At 35.2% G+C, this 17,007-nt stretch overlaps 2 protein-coding genes across 2 annotated transcripts; both read right to left on the bottom strand.

The window, feature by feature from the left end:
* Positions 1–832: 832 nt before the first annotated feature.
* ugdh (UDP-glucose 6-dehydrogenase) lies at positions 833–6,458 on the bottom strand. The gene is made up of 12 exons (XM_065254730.2): positions 6,261–6,458; positions 5,518–5,679; positions 5,107–5,208; positions 4,814–5,014; positions 4,328–4,525; positions 4,059–4,206; positions 3,856–3,950; positions 3,519–3,649; positions 2,876–3,015; positions 1,939–2,030; positions 1,733–1,843; positions 833–1,627 (listed from the first exon to the last, which is right to left on the bottom strand). The coding sequence occupies exons 1-12, from the start codon at positions 6,411–6,413 to the stop codon at positions 1,532–1,534; spliced, it is 1,629 nt and encodes a 542-aa protein (XP_065110802.1). The 5' UTR covers positions 6,414–6,458; the 3' UTR covers positions 833–1,531.
* A 478-nt stretch (positions 6,459–6,936) lies between these two features.
* Positions 6,937–13,354, bottom strand: smim14 (small integral membrane protein 14). Its single transcript, XM_065254732.2, has 5 exons — positions 13,147–13,354; positions 12,144–12,224; positions 10,472–10,520; positions 10,230–10,378; positions 6,937–8,273 (listed from the first exon to the last, which is right to left on the bottom strand). The coding sequence occupies exons 2-5, from the start codon at positions 12,216–12,218 to the stop codon at positions 8,235–8,237; spliced, it is 312 nt and encodes a 103-aa protein (XP_065110804.1). The 5' UTR covers positions 12,219–12,224; positions 13,147–13,354; the 3' UTR covers positions 6,937–8,234.
* Positions 13,355–17,007: the final 3,653 nt, after the last annotated feature.

The raw sequence follows: 17,007 nt of genomic DNA, 5'->3' as shown, positions 1-17,007 counted from the left end.
TACCAAGACAACATAACTGACCACTTTTTACCAGTGATACAAATTGAATTTGTAATTTAAATGTCATTAAGGGTTAATACTGTCAAATAGTTTTATAACAGCATCATGAATATTCTTCAGTTCATAATGTTGTTGTTTTTTATTTCTTCCATGTGTTTAACAAATAAAATAAATCATTTAATAATAATAATAATTAAAATTGATAAAATTATATTTTATTGCATTTGGAGACCGATTTACCTAAAATTAAATGAAAACAGTACAATAATGGGTTAAGCAATGTAGCGTTGGGTCCATATCACTGGAAAACAGTTATTTTAATAAATTAATTAAATTAGTTTTTCTTCTGTGTCAGAAAATTTCAGAACCCTCTGTATGAGAATGAACAAGTTCTGTTGTCAGTTTTTTTATGTATTGTGCACATACATTAAGTTAAGTGTAATCTTTTGACGTGTCGGTTGCATTTTGTTAAGGTATTTAAAATTATCTGCCATAGTATTAACACTTAATGACATTTAAATCACAGTTTAATGTAATGTTAACCCATAAAGCTGGGTAGTTTCTTAAGTTTGATAATTATTCTGCTATGTCATGTTTATGACAGATTTATGACAAGTTATGATGTATTGGTTTATGTCAAGTTGTCATAACAAAGACATTTTAAACAATGTCATCTTTGCATTAAGAATGACATAATTGAACAAATGACACTTGATGACAGTTGTCATAAATGTGCATAAAATCTCCAAGTTTATGACACGTGTCATGTCAGTCTTATAAACACCCCTTTAAAAAAAGTGTTACCTAATTTTTTCTCATGAAATGAACAGTGTTTCTTTTCATTGGTCCATATTTATTTAAAAAATGTGTTTTTAGCAATTATTCTACATAACCATTATAAACTTGTACAGTACATGATTTTATAAAAGCTACAACTGAGATTCTACATTAACACAAACCATACATAAGTCTGAACAACATAATGAAAAGATGAATGACTAAATAAGCTACTTGCCCTTCTCTAAGCAGATACAATCCAATGCCATACTCAAGGCAAATGTTTACAGCCATTTAAATTGTACCAGTTGGTCCCAATAAGAAAAGCTCTCCTTCCTTCTGTCAATCTCTCTCAAAAAAGTGATTGTCATTAAAAACAATAACACTGAACATTTAAAGATTGTAAACAATGCACTACTGAACAGTAGTGGGACATAATACAGATCAGAGATCACCAGTTCTGTGTATGTTAATACAGTATATCTAAAATATATATATATTTATAATTATGGTTTTAAAAATAAGATGTGAATGATCACGTGTTTAAAACATTGCATAACTGTCTGCATATACAGCGAACAGCCATGAGTGATAAGAAAGTCTCATAAAACTATTCAGATTATTAAACACGCACACAAAGCACACGCATGACTCAAGACAGAAACGTCTCGGTGGTCACACTTTGGTTTTCTTAGCAAAGGACTTTAATCAGTGTACAATGCGCATGCAGGTGTGCGTGTGCAATGTGTGTGCCTCAGGCCTTGGCTTTTTTGGTGGGTGGTTCAAGTCGTGGCACTCCAGAGGGGGTAAAGGGAATCCGGGTGGTCACCTTCTTTCCGATGGTCTCAATCTATACAAACGAAACACACACCATTTTCAACATGTGAAAATAAAATATAGAGATATGATATGGTGGTCCGTTATGCACTTTGGTACATTCAAACATGTGACAGACCTGAAAGCCGAAGTTCTGGAGTTGGCCATGCAGGTGGTCCAGGACTCGTCTGCCATCAAAGATAAATGCTGGTTTCAGCATCTTGTGATATATTTTCTCGTAGTCCAGATCCTACAAACAAACACAACATATTGTTCACTTAAAAGTAACATGGTATTACAGTGTTTTTGTAATCATTCAGTGTGCCATGCATACAGTGTATGTACCTTAAACATGTCCCACTCCGTGCAGATGACCAGTGCATGTGCGCTTTCGCATGCTTCATATGGGTCTTTTGTAATAGTTACCAGATCAGACACTGCAAAGAGAGGCCATATTAAATTTGACAATTACTATCCATACTAAATTGTATATTTAAATTTTCCCGAAATGTATCATGTTAAAAACAAGTATCCTTAAAGGGGACATATCATGAAAATCTGACTTTTTCCATGTTTAAGTGCTATACTTGTGTCCCCAGTGCTTCTATCAAACTAGAAAAATGTGAAAAAGATCAACCCAGTATCTTAGTTTTGGTAAACCATTCTGTGAAAAAAAGGTCTTTGAAATTTGGCTCCCCTTGTGATGTCAGAAGGGGATAATACCGCCTCTTAATCTGAAAGTGGCAATTTTATCATGCTATAATAAATTATCTATATGGTATTTTGAGCTAAAACTTCACATACACACTCTGGGGACACCAAAGATTTATTTGACATCAAAGTCTTGTGAAATGTCCCCTTTAAAAGTAAATGAATGGTGTTTTATTTCCAGTGAAAAATTGAAGTGCAGATCCATGCAAACCCTCTTAACAGCTTTTATTACCCACAACTCATTGAGAGATGGAGAAGTTAAGTGATGCTTCAACAAATTAATAAACTACATAGTAAAAAAATCATGAATGATACAAACTGAAATGCAAGGAGTTGTATTTTGATGTGTTGGATTTGTAAGCGAGCAATGTGCATCACTTCCATTTTATCTTATACAATGTATATTTTCCAATCTCAGAAAGATTATACTTTTATTGCATAGTTTAAGTAGGAAATTGAGACAAAGTACACTCTTTTTTTATTCTGTCCTACATCAGATTCAGCATGACACAGCACTTAAACCTCTCCAATCATTCATCAAAACATGAAAGCCAAATAACCGCGTACGCACCTCTCTCTGGGTTGTCTCCAGAGATGCTGGGTTGGGACAGATCCTGGATTATCTGCTCCTTCAGTACTTTAGGATCATAAATATGCAGCTTGGCTCCTTCGTCCATCAGATATTTAGAGATGTAAATGCTGGACGACTCTCTGAAACACACAAATCCCAAAATTACCACTTACACTTCATATAGTTTTTAAGACCTGTATGTTTATAGTTATAAATTCATGTTGATGTCGTCAATTGAATTTTTATTCGATATGTCATTATAATTCTAATGGAAAGATTTATTATAAATGAGATTATAACATACATAAAAGCATTTTTTCATCTTCAGCATGATCTGTTAAAGATTTGTCATGCTGGTTTAAGTGAAGATAAAAAGCAGCACACTCATGCTACGTAGCATTATACACATGCAAAGGCGGAGCATGGCACACTTATTTACTCTGGATAAAGGCCATGGAGTCAGTTTGTTTAAATAGGGAATAGTTTAAACTAGTTTAGCATGTTCGCTTTTTACACAATTCCTGTTGATGATTAACCTAACCTGTGTTATGTCATGTGTGTTCGTAGGTGAAATAATCATTTTTGAGATGTCATGAATGAGTTGTGATAAAGATGTAATTAATGACTGGGTCAAAGTGTGTACCTTGTGTCTCCTGTGTCCTTTTTAAAGGAGAAACCTAACAAGGCGATTTTCTTCCCAGTAACGGTGTTAAACAGGCAGTCAATGATTCGACAGGCAAATCTCTTTCTCTGATATTCGTTCATGTCAATCACCTACACAAGTAAAGAATAAACAACACAGTTTTTTAGCACTCAGATATCAAACAATGTAAACATTTTTTTGTGAACTATCCATTTAAACCTAACAAGGTGTGCCATAATTTAATAAACGCTTACACAGATTAGATCTGCAGCAAAGAAAACTCAAAATCTCTCACAAAAAGCTATTGCATAAAAGTATTCAATAATAAATGTATTACCTGTTGCCAATACGAAGCAACTTCTGGAAGATTTAGCGCCTCGCATAGATACACCAAATTCAGCACATCCTTCTGAAAACAACTTCCTCCAAAACCTGACACAGACAAAGAGGATTAAAGAAAAACTGACGCAAAACTCAGTTTGAATCTAAAGCTATCATCTGAAAATTCGAAAAAATAAATCGATACATCAAGAGACTGACCTACGCTGGCTTTAAGGAATTTGCTCCCGATTCTTTGATCCATGCCGATGGCTTTGGCCACCTCCTCAACATCAGCACCAGTTGATTCACACAGGGCAGAGATGGAGTTGATGCTACTGATTCGCTGGGCTAAGAACGCATTCGCTGCCTAAAAGAAAGATCCACACAAAATTTTTTTTACATTTTCTGATGCTAACAGTCAGCGGATCATGACATTCTACATTTACTTTTTCTCTGACACACATACTGTATATAAAAATCACACCCACCAGTTTGGAAAGCTCTGAGGACCAGGTGTTGGTAGTGATGATGCGTGACTTGGGGACCCAGTGCTCATATACAGCACAAAGAGCACTGATGGCCCTTTGACCCTCTGGAGTCTCATCTCCACCTATCAGAACACGATCTGGCTCCTTCAGGTCTTTCACTGCCGTACCCTCCGCAAGGAACTCTGGGTTAGAGAGAACCTGCAATAGGGGTCATAAATTTGATGCTTCATTAGCAGCAGAAGACTTTATAGATAAAAATGCCTTAATTATTGTACACATTTTTATGACTTTTTATTACTTAAGTGACTCAAAGAAACATCTGTACTCTGTACATCACACAACAGGATTATTTAAACAACTTTAAAAAGCTACCGTGTGAAGTCATGATACTGTACAAGGTAATAAAAGGTTAAAAGGTACCATACATATTAACTTATTCTATATATATGCATATGAATATTTACATATTCATGAATAAACACACACCTGTAAGTTGAGACTGGGTTTGGTGTTTGCATCAAATATCCTGCGGATGCTCTCAGCTGCACGAACCGGCACCGTGCTCTTTTCCGTAACGATTTTATACCCATCCGACACCTCCACGATTCGCCGTGCACACGCCTCAATAAACTTCAGGTCAGCAGCGCGACCCTTGCCCATACCGTATGTCTTAGTGGGAGTGTTTACCTAAGAGAAAGATAGTAAAAGAGGATCAGGGCCAGTGTCTTATGTTTTTTCACTTCTTGTTCATAAAAATAAAAATTGGTTGTTAAACTCACAGAAATGAAGATCAGATCTGCCTCTTTAAGGGCAGAGTCAATGTCCGTAGAGAAGAAGAGGTTTTTTCCACGACATGACATCACCACCTCATTCAAACCTGGCTACAAAAGCCAAAAACAACACATTTCGTGACTCATATGATGTCACAGACAGACCCTCATGATTAAAAGTCTACTTATATTATGATTTGTAATTATGGTTTACTTGTATAGAAATTAATATAATTGTACACTTGCCACATAGGCTTACATAGTAAGTGATTCACTGTTAATTAATTTCTGTTTTTTATTTTTGTTTGCATAGTACTTTTCACAGCACACACTTAATAAAAAAACCATACTGTAGTGAGTTAATTCCCTTGTTAAGCATGCTGATAGTATTTGATGTGAAAATTTATTTGATATCTTTACCTCATAGATGGGCAACGTATCAGAGTTCCAGGCATTGATCCGGGTCGCATTAACATCCACCACTGTCACTGTAATCTCGGGACACATGCTGGCAATTACACTACATGTTGGACCACCAACATACCCGGCTCCTATACAGCAAATCTTTTTAATCTGAAACATCTTAGAAAAAATAAGCAGATCGAGTCATTGGTTTAGTAAAATCCCTTAAAAACACTAAACAAGTCAATAAAATGATATATACACATAAAAAATATAAATTAAAGAAGATATGGTCATAAATGGGGTCCAGCAGTCTTGAAAAAAAATTATACTCTGAGGGTATTTTTTGCTTTTAGCAGGGTTCCAGGGGACCCTGAGGAGGTGAGGGGGTCTAGAGTTGGGTATCATATTACAAACCACCTGGGGCATTGAGGATAACTACAGTTATTAGCTTTGTTCTTTATACAACCAAATATATACAATCAGGTAAAGTAAAACGAAAATCTTTTTTGTAATTTAAATTTCTGTTGAAACCCTAAAAATGTGTACTATAAAACTATTTTGCTTTTATTAAAAACTACTGACGTTCTCATTTAAATGTTTTAACAGTGTTAAAGCTAAACTAAGCATTTCGACAAGAGGGCTTAGAAAATAAGAGGTATGTTCATTATTTTAGCTTTATAAAGACTCAACGCCAAAAACTTCACATTCAGTTAAATAAACTCATGGATAAAATACACACAAATGTAAAACAGACTTACCTTGTCTCCCAGTAAAGTTTGAATGAACTCAATGTGTTTCAGTGCAGTATGCAAGTAAGGCTCCTCTTTCAGATGTGACTTGCTCTCGAATGAATTAACTACTATATACTCAACACATAAACTCAAACAGCGCACACACACACACACATACATTCATTTACTCACTCTCACACACGCACACACCCACCGGGAGGGGGGACAGCAACGTAAACACTTCACAGAGGGCGGGGGCAAACGTCCGCTTCCGGGTCAGAACGTGTTTTTAAAACAAGAGTCTGACTTAACTTGCGAGGCACACATAAAGTTTTGTTTTACTGCTATTTAAATAAAATGTATGAGAAATATTGATAAAATGTTTTTTTTGTACCATATAATGTTACTAAACATGTAAATACATGCCACGTTTTTCTTTACTGAGACTTTTCGTTTGACATGGATGTCGGTACAGTGAATCTCTACGTGTATGAATGCCGTTTCAGCAGCCAATCAGTGACGGAGAGAAGTAATATGACCCTCTCTGGAAACGATTATTGGTATGTTTGACGCAGAAATTACACTTGAGACTAGTCATACCAACCCAGCCTGATTAAAAACTTGTGCAAGAGTATACATACGCAACTAGCACCATCTACTAATTCCTTTCACTCACAATACATAGTAAAACAAGGACACAATGTTTTTCTTTTCATATTTATTTGAAGAAACATGAAGTGCATAGTTCAAGCCCTTATAATGTACACAGTCATACAGACAGAATGACAAGTACAGGCCTGAGGGACAGTGTATTATTAAATTATACCACATTTTAATCTGAGCTGATTTATTATTTACATTATCTTTGGTGTTTTTTGTGGACCTTCACTTTTTCTATAAACACAATTTTAAGGTTACCACATCTAAAGTGCAGTTGATAAGTTTACATCATAGCATGACCTAAAAGAGAAAATCTCATTTTTCAAAAATACATTTTGAAAGTCTGAAGATAATCTTTTTTTCAATCACTGAAATGTGACAAAATCCCCCATTGATTGCTTAATTAGCTGTAACTACATAAACAGGCCGATTAATGGCCAAATACAACAAACTCTGTTGAAAATGGCACTTTTCTAATGGCACTGTTTTGTCAAAATTAATATATAGAGAGAGATAATACATTAACATAGTCTGAGGCATGTTAAAATGTCTGTAAATAATGCCCTTGGATTAGCTATCTGACAGTAACACCCAGACAGTCACAACATTCATATAACCATGACAACAGTGAGGAGAAAAAAGTAAATCCTGAAATACACCCATTTTATGATTTACTCTTGCATGTAATTCTCATAGTTTCTTCGTGGTAATAGTCAACCTCAAATGTATGAATCATTTAAAATATGTCTGTTTTAGTATGATGTCATGCAGAGTCAATCTTCGTACTTTTAAACATATCCATGACGTCACATCTCTGTGATGTCATAGGTTAGGAATGTATGAGCTACCATAAGACCAGAAACATCCTCTCCACCTATAATAATGACGCATTTAAAACTCTTGATGTTATCTAGGCTACTCTTGATCATACTTAATATACATTTTCTAAATATATATAATTTTGTAAGTATTAGATAATAATTTATTAGAAAGGCTAATATTCATTGTATCACTTAAAACGACTTGCTAAATACCCAATAATTCTCTCCAAAATATAGTATGAAAGAGTAAGATGACGACAACTAAGATACTTATCACAATATAATATTTTATATTTTTACCACTTGCTACTGATCTTCAATAAATTCATAAATCCACATTTTATTTTCTGTTTATGTTTTGCTGCTTTGTTTTCAACATTGTAGAAACGTGCCCTGTTATTAGATGAAATAATCCAAAATCTGAAACATGTAAAGATGATTGGGGAAACTAACAGTGGCCATAGTAGATGATGTGGGGAACCTGGGTCGTAACATCAGATCGTCTGCAAGAGGTAATCATCTAGTCCACTGGTGGGGCTGGTGGCTCTCTGCCATGATTCTAAATAAAGAGACAAACAGGATCACGAGAAAATCCAAATCAGAAATCACCTAGATCAATTAAAATTCGGTCATTATTTACTCTCCCTGTTCTTAAAGGAAAACAACACTGTTTTTCAATATTTTACTATGTACTTAACTCAACTTGGATGAATTATTACATACCTATCTTATTTCAATGTGTGCACTTTTAATCTTTGTACAGCACTTCTTGAATGTGTCAGCATTTAGCCTACCCCCATTCATTCCTATGGCTCCAAACAAAAGTTTTATTTTGTGCACCATACTTACTTATGTAACTACTCATGTAACAGTCTTTAAAAAGTGAAAACATGGAAGCGTTTGGTAGCTTCTAAATTCATCCCTGTTTGGAGCCATAGGAATAAATGGGACTAGGATAAATGCTAACACATTCACGAGGCGCTTAAGAAAGATTAAAAGTGCATGCATTGAAAAAAGATAGGGATGTATTAATTCATCTAAGTTGAGGTAAGAACATGGTAAAATATTGAAAAACTGTGGTGTTTTCCTTTAAACCTGAATGAATCTCCTTTCTCTAAAACACAAAATACGAAGTGTTATTCAGAATTGAAATGGTTAATGTTTTTCCTTGCCTTGACAGAGCATATTTCGCTTTAAGAGTATCAAACAAAAAAGTAGAGAAATGCATCATTACAGTATAATAAAAGAGGAACTCATGCACTACATTTCAAATCAGAACTAACACATGCTTGTGTAAGGCACAATGAGCCACTAACCGGTCTGATCAGTATCAGTCAGGTTCTTGAATAATTCTTTCAGACCGGTTTTGTGAACTTGATCAACTGATTCAAGATATGACTTAAAGAATAACATGTTTATTCATCAAACATCAATTCTTCTCTTATTATCTCTCATGAATGTAGCCAGAGAGATCAAGATGTTCTTTGAAAAAATCTTTAGTCTGTTCCTCACAAAAAGCTACAGTCTCTCTTTTAGAAATGTTTTAATATGATGTGCATCAAGTCATATAGGATAATAAACGTATGTATTAGGATAAGTAATATGGGTTTGGGATGCGAGAGTGAATAAATGAAAGTTTGGTTCCAAATTGCGATAAACGGCATTAAAAAAAAATGTAATTACCTCCCAAATATTGTATCTGGTCAGTATTAAAAAGTAAATTCTTAATTTTATGCAAAATCCTATGTCCGCCGTGTTATTCTGTCATCTTTTCTCCCTTTTTCCAAACCGCGACAAACGCCAGTCCTCCTTCTATGCCATAAATTCGCTCAACAAATCACAGCGCACCATTCCACGCATTGTAAACAAAAATGGCGGCGCTTTAAATAGACAAGGAATCCTAGTTTTACTCATCTACTTTGTACTTCGTGATCAACAAACCAACAAAAATAATACTTTTGATGGCATTGATAAACCTGTGGTGGTTTTCTGTGGCGGGGAAGAAACGTAAGCCACTTGAGCAAAGGAAAAATGCCGGCTGTTGCTTGTTCTCACACGACAGTATCAAGCTTCTGTCATGCTAACACATTGACCCCAGGGGATCTTATGAAAAACTTTCCAATATTTTACTCGAAGTCAACTACAATCGAGCTGATCGCTTTCATATAAGTTGAGCGACGACGTCCCAAGGATGACATCAGCAATGACAGGGTTCTTAATATGACAAAGTAAGTGTATTGATTAATGCCATTAATGTTTTTTTAATCAGTATATACCACTTATATTGAATATACCAATTAAATGAATATAACTTGGCAAAGATGAATGCACATTTATATATTGAAATTAAAGTGAAATCAACAATTAAAATCAAACATTGATTCTTCTAATCTCTAAATAAGATCACAATATTTATAGATATACTAGCACATAGTTTTGTGTCAGCTTTTATGTTTGATGTCATTTCATATAGTTTTATGTACACAGTATAATTGTGATAGGAGTCATGACTTACACCATGTGGACTAGTGGGCTTGCTGCTGGCTGTAGGGCCCCTTAAACTGGCAGGGCGGAACAGAAAAAGCACAAGAGCCAGAACTAGCCATCCCATAATAATCATGGGCATAGTGATGTCCCCTTCTACTGAGGAATTGGGTCCTGGCACTACACAATCACAAAAAAATACAAAATGTTACAAAACAAGACAGCTTATACTGTATGAAATGTGTGTTATGCATTTTGGATGGATTGACTCACTCTCCTGAAGGCACTCTGTGTCTGTGCAATAGGACTGGGATTGCCTCAGCTTGAAAATGAAGTAGTACATGTGAATTTATCAAACAGACTAAAGAGATAAGTCATGCAGAAATAAAATGATAACATGCTACTGTTGTGTATGAGGGCTTAACGCATGTTAATTATTGACATTTAGTTTAATTTGACAAACAGTTTAGTGGGTTTTGTACGGTCGGTCACATTCATTAAAAAAATCAATAAATCACTTGAGGTTTCTAAATGTGTGCTCAAACTCCAACCATGCAGACCAACTTAAAACTCTCTACAAAAACACAATAGTTTACTCAAGGTTTAATCTTAGGTTTAAACAAGTAACAAGTTTAAAAAACACAATAGCTCCCTCTACTGGACGTTCAAATTCTTAACAACAGCTAAACTACATCTAGTCATCATGTTTTATAAACAACATGAGATGTTAATCATTCAGGGGCGGTTTCCCAGACAGGGCTTAACTCTAGTCCCTGACTAACATGCCAGTATTAGTGTTCGTAACTAAAAACAGCTTGCACTGACATATCTTAAAATATATCTGGTCATTATTTCATCTCAGTACTGACACCAGTTATTTCTTTATTATTTATTAAGTTATGTTTGTAAAAACATCCTAATATCCAAATATAACTAGAGGCCTAGCCCTTGATAACTCTAAATCCTCTCTGGGAAAAGTTAAGGTTGGGGTTGGTCTTGAAATTAAATAAGAAATGCTTTACCTGGTTATTTCTGTTACTGGATAAACCAGCGTTTTTGATACTACAAACCAGTCTAAAACCCAAAGACCCTATCAAACTGGTATGCATCCTAACATACGAAATGAAGCAGCTTTCCACACCAAAAAACCCCACCATTATTTACATTCAAAACCATTATTAGCTTAGTTAACTGCTATTAGTCTTCTTACAAGTACTTAACATTTATATGAATTGGTGAATATTCAATAAATAACATCTTTAAAACCAATGCAATGTTTATAGGAAACAATTTGGGGTGCTTTCCCGGACAGGGATTATTTTAAACCAGAACTAAGCCTTAGTTTAATTAGGAAATATAACTAGTTTGAACAAACATGCATTACTAAAAACATTACTTCTGTGCATTTTGAGGCAAAACAAAGGGCACTGATGTATTTTTAGATATTTCAGTGCAAGTTGTTTTAAGTTTGGACAGCCCTTACATATTTTTAGTGTAGAACTAGTCTAATCCCTGTCTGGAAAACCGTCGCATTCAATTTACTTAAATCTCACAATTCATAGACTAATTATACATTAACATCTGACACCCAGGTTGACAACCAGGTAAGAAAAATAAAGCAAAGACACATGAGATGCCAGAACCACTACTTTGACCATATTAAAATTACTTGACAAAGAGTCCTTTGAGAGTGGTGTTAAAATAGTGCTGATAATGAGCCAATAAATGCATATACTGTAGGTGAGTGTGATGATCGGTTATAAACAGATGGAGATAAAGTAAGAAGGAGGTGTGGCACACATGGAACATCCTTATGGCCTAGTTAATTCAGCTTGGGAGTGTCATTAATTACATTTTACTTAGTTAATATAAATACCATTTACTAAAACAATACGTCACGCTGTTTGAAACTGTGATCTAGAACAGATAGAAAGAAAAATCTCACCAGGTTAATGAGCCTCCTCATAGCATGGTTATGAGAGCAAATGCACTCACATGGGTCAAAACCTCCTTCCGCCATCCCCTCCTAAATAAAAATGCAGAGGTTTAGTTACACACATTCAATGCCTTCCAAATACTTTCTCAATAAAATACATGCTTTAAAAAAGATGGGTGTGGAGTGGACAATTAAAATGGTTTCAGGTGTTCGGTTTAAGATGTCAGCATGACCCACATTTGGACATTCAAATAGACACAGAACTGTGCTTAATCTGCTTCGCCTATGTAAAGTATTATGTTGATCTCAGTGCACCCTTGAAGCTATCTATGCATAGTTACGTAATCATGAATGTCGTACATGAGTGTATGGAGCTTTTTGGGGCGCTTTACTGAAGAAATGCTTGGATCCTCCAACAAAAAAAAAATTATTTTCCTGGTAACATCTGTTTTCATAACAGTATGGTTCATGCTCAGCAGCATTATGTGGGCTACTACAACGCTAGCAAAACTTTTTGCAGGTTTTAACAAATGCGTTTAATTTTAAACAAGCTAAACCGCATACAAAATGATGAACAAATTAAAGTACTTCAAAGTTAGGTTTTTACAGAATAATGATGTTTATTTAAACATGCAAATGTTGTCTTTACCATCAACGGTGTTAAAATAATTGTTGTTCCTTCCTCTTTGATACATTTAGAGAGAGCCTACTTCAGTTACCCTTTACATGTTTTACTTTACTACATTCCTAAACATTAAAACATTGACTGTATATTAAATAGGCGACATCACAAACTAAAGTAAACATACAGTCCCGCCACTACAAACTATAACTTTTTTAGCAAAAAACATTGTGGGAGTGTTAACGTTATTAGATCACTACAAAGACAAGATTATTTCAAATAAATACATTTATTTATTTCGGGGATTGAATCTGATAGCATTTGAAAACGTAGGTGAAGTCATTAACCCAAAGTCAAAACAAAAATGATGTTGAAAGTCAGATGTCTTACCGACTAGTTATTCAGCTCACTCAAAGACTTAAAACCATTCGCTTGAAATAAGGAGGACCGATATGTGAAGTTTGACCTCGAGTGTCTCCAGTCGCACAGTCAAAATCGAGTGCAATTTCTCCGTGTGTATACACTGTTATTTGGCATTGGGCCGCAGCTCCGGCTGCTGTTCCGTCTGTGTTTAGATAAGGATCAGGAAGCAAACAAAAAATCCTACTATGACGAAGGCTCGCTTCATGAATAATAAACAAGTTGGGTTGGTGATGCTTGTATCCTTCCTGTAGCGCTTCGTTAATACTCATGAGGTAAATCTAATTGTTTTATTTTTTCATATTTCCCGTTTGTTTCCCTCGGTGGCGCGCCCAACGACATTTAAATTTAAGCAAGAGAGAGTGTTAAAATATAACAATGCGTAATTGAAATACATAAGATTTCGCTTTAGTAGGATTCGTATATTCGCAACAGAGCATGCGGGCAGCCACGTCGCTTTATGACGCAAAATGTGCCCTGCAAATATGTAAATGCCGTATTTTTTTACTTACCACACACAGACCACATCCGTTATTATTGGGTATTCTGGTCGGTTTAGCATGCTTGCTGTGTAAATGATATACACGTTTGTATGTATTGTTCCTGTAGCTCAGTTGACAGTATTGTGCTAGCAACTTTAAGGGCATTGGTTCGATCCCAGGGTAAGCTGTTGAAAATTGATGTGCTAATAAAAAAGTTACAGTATATGATACAGTACTGTGCAAAAGTCTTAGGCCACCACCACCAGACTTGTTCTACAAGTTTTAATGTTCATCCATATTTATTTATTTATCAATTTATTTCATTAAGATACAATACAGGAAATATGTACAAAAACATAAAAAAAATCAATTTTGAGGACTAAATGTCCTCTTTAGGCATCTTCAGTTTAGTGTGACCTCTCTTGGCACTAAACACATCTTAAGCGTTTTTGAGCAGAATTAAGTAAAAAGACTAATTTCTTTAAAATTTGAAATTATTATTTAATTTTATTAAGGTTTAAAGGGACAGTCCACTTTTTTTGAAAATACGCTCATTTTCCAGATCCCCTGGAGTTAAACATTTGATTTTTACCGTTTATACGTTCAGCTGATCTCCGGGTCTGGTGGTTCCATTTTTAGCATAGCTTAGCATAATTCATTGAATCTGATTAGACCATTAGCATCGTGCTAAAAAAATTCTATATTTTTCCTGTTTAAAACTCTTCTGTAGTTACATCGTGTAGTAAGACTGATGAAAAATTTAAAGTTGTGATTTTCTAGGCCGATATGGCTAGGAACTATACTCTTATTCTGGCATTATAATCAATGACTTTGCTACTGTACCATGGCTGCAGGAGGTGCAATGATATACGGCAATTGGCTGAATGGATTCCAAAACTGTAAAAATCTAATGTTTAACTTTAGGGGAGATGGAACATGAGCATATTTTCAAAAAAGAGCATATTTTAAGAGATCCTGCACTTCCTGCTATTGCTCAAGTGGAAGGGGAGCTCACCCTAAAAACTTGACACATCAGTTTACAATTTTATACAGTTTTTAATGCTAAATTTCCTGTATTTTCTGGATGTATTAGAGACCGAGAAACAACATGACCACTATAACATTGCAAAAACTTTTGGCATGGTGGCATAAGATATTTGCACAGTATTGTATGTTACACGCTTTGAAAGTGGCATTGCGTAAATTTTTTTTTTACAAAATAAAGTAGTGCTGATGGGAAAGCCTTGAATACAACAATGGCACTGGTATATGTATATGCCCCTAAATGGTCAAAAGTATTGAGGTGCTTGACCATTACATCAGGGACATTTCAAAATACTTTTTTAAGATGTTAAATACAGCTTCCCTCCTCTTGCAAGGCATTCTACAAGATTTTGGATAATTTCTGTAATAATTTATGTCTATTCACTCTGTAGCGCATCTATCAGGATCAGGCACAGATGTTGGACAGGCAGTCCTGGCTCGCAATCTCCATTTCAGTTCATCCCAAAGGTGTTCAATAGGGTTGTGTAGGACAGTCAAGTTCTTTCACATCAAACTTGTCGATACCATATCTTTATGGACCTTGCTTTGTGCACTGGGGCAAGTCATGGTGAAATAGAACTGGGCGTTCCCTAGGGTGACCATACGTGCCTTTCTTCCCGAACACGTCATTGCCAGGATTTCGGTGCATCTTCCGGAATTCGTATTTGTTGACCGCATACACCATTCAGTTAAAAACATAAGACATACAATAGTAGTTTCATTCTTACCTTAAAATTTAACGGTTGCTTTTCTGAAATAATAATAATAATCCTCTATGACGTATGCGGCCGAGAAATACGACTTCTGGAAGATGAACCCGAAATACTGGCCAGGACGCGTCCGGGAAGAATGGCACGTATGGTCACCCTACCTTCCCCAAACTTTTTCCACAAAGTTGGAAGCGTAATGTTGCTACAAATGCTGAAGAATTAAGATTAAACTTTACTGGAAGCTATCCCTCCCTCCACCAAACTTCACAGTTGGTAAAATGCAGTCAGACAGGTAACGTTCTCTTGGCATAGGCTCGCTCATCTAAAGTGTGATTTGTCACTTCACAAAACATGTTTCTACTTCTCCACAGTCCAGTGGTAGTGTGTTTTACATTACAATGTTTACAATGTTTTAATAAATGTTATGAATAAAATATCCTTTATAAATGTTTTGTGAGTCATTTGGTGTCTTGTAATGGAACAACTAGGCATTGCTCATTAAGTGTAAATAGCTAGAGCGGATGTATACTTGTCAGAGTGAGTTGAGGTAAGAGGGGAAATTTTCTTTTACTGTCTTGAAGATTCATATTAGTGACTTTGATTGACTTTTAAAATTGATGCAGGCAGACGTGTGATCAGGAGGGGTGTGTGTGATTGAGACTATTTTTGGTTGATTAAAGACAAGATGTCCTGCTGCATTCTGGATGGGTTTAGTCACACTATTGGAATGCCAGACAAATCATGATTGGATTTCATGCATGTAATGCTGACTGTTTCCTTTAACTAGCATTAAAATGTGTGTATTAAAAGCACTTAAGTTAAAGGGGACGTTTCACAAGACTTTTTTAAGACATCAAATAAGTCTTTGGTGTCCCCAAAATGCGTATGCGCAGTTTTAGCTCAAAATATCATATGGATAATTTATTATAACATGTTAAAATTGCCACTTTGTAGGTGTGTACAAAAATGTGCTGTTTTGGGTGTGTCCTTTTAAATGCAAATGAGCTGATCTCTGCACTAAATGGCAGTGCTGTGGTTGGATAGTGAAGATTAAGGGGAGGTATTATGCAAGAATTTAAGGATTTGGAGCTAACATGAATTTTACACAGTAACATAATCTCAGTGTAGTAGTTGATACTCTTTAGCCATCTTTCAGCTGGCATGACAATACACTGTAGAGCCATGAAGCAATCGAATTAAGAAATTGTGATGAAGAAATAAACAGAGCACATCCATGACTCATATTAACAGTGTTTAAACTGCCAGTAATGCTCGTGAGCACTTTTTTTCTTTTTTTCTTTATCATAATCCATTTTATACACAGCAAAAACATAATTAGGGAAAAGATGTGTCCCTACCTGAAGTAATACAATCTATCTATCTATCTATCTATCTATCTATCTATCTATCTATCTATCTATCTATCTATCTATCTATCTATCTATCTATCTATCTATCTATTAAAAGAGGTCAATGTTTGTGTTGTTCAAAACTTTTAGCAAGATTGGGATTTGTTTGATCCCAAAAAGTAGGATTATTCTAATCCTAGCAGAAGGATGAATTTCAGAAACAAAAATGTAATAAAACTTCTAAAA

This window comes from Paramisgurnus dabryanus, chromosome 4 (genome assembly GCF_030506205.2).
Source record: "Paramisgurnus dabryanus chromosome 4, PD_genome_1.1, whole genome shotgun sequence".
Taxonomy (NCBI): domain Eukaryota; kingdom Metazoa; phylum Chordata; class Actinopteri; order Cypriniformes; family Cobitidae; genus Paramisgurnus; species Paramisgurnus dabryanus.
The sequence above is the reverse complement of the archived record's forward strand: the minus strand, read 5'-3'. Positions and strand labels throughout refer to the sequence as shown.

Coding starts and splice junctions, on each gene's coding strand:
- ugdh (XM_065254730.2), bottom strand. CDS start 6,413: ATGTATGTGTGTGTGTGTGTGCGCTGTTTGAGTTTATGTGTTGAGTAT. Junction 5,209..5,517: donor ATACGTTGCCCATCTATGAG/GTAAAGATATCA, acceptor TGGCTTTTGTAG/CCAGGTTTGAATGAGGTGGT. Junction 2,031..2,875: donor TGGAGACAACCCAGAGAGAG/GTGCGTACGCGG, acceptor CTCTCTTTGCAG/TGTCTGATCTGGTAACTATT.
- smim14 (XM_065254732.2), bottom strand. CDS start 12,218: ATGGCGGAAGGAGGTTTTGACCCATGTGAGTGCATTTGCTCTCATAAC. Junction 10,521..12,143: donor TGAGGAGGCTCATTAACCTG/GTGAGATTTTTC, acceptor TTCATTTTCAAG/CTGAGGCAATCCCAGTCCTA. Junction 8,274..10,229: donor AGCCCACTAGTCCACATGGT/GTAAGTCATGAC, acceptor CTCTTTATTTAG/AATCATGGCAGAGAGCCACC.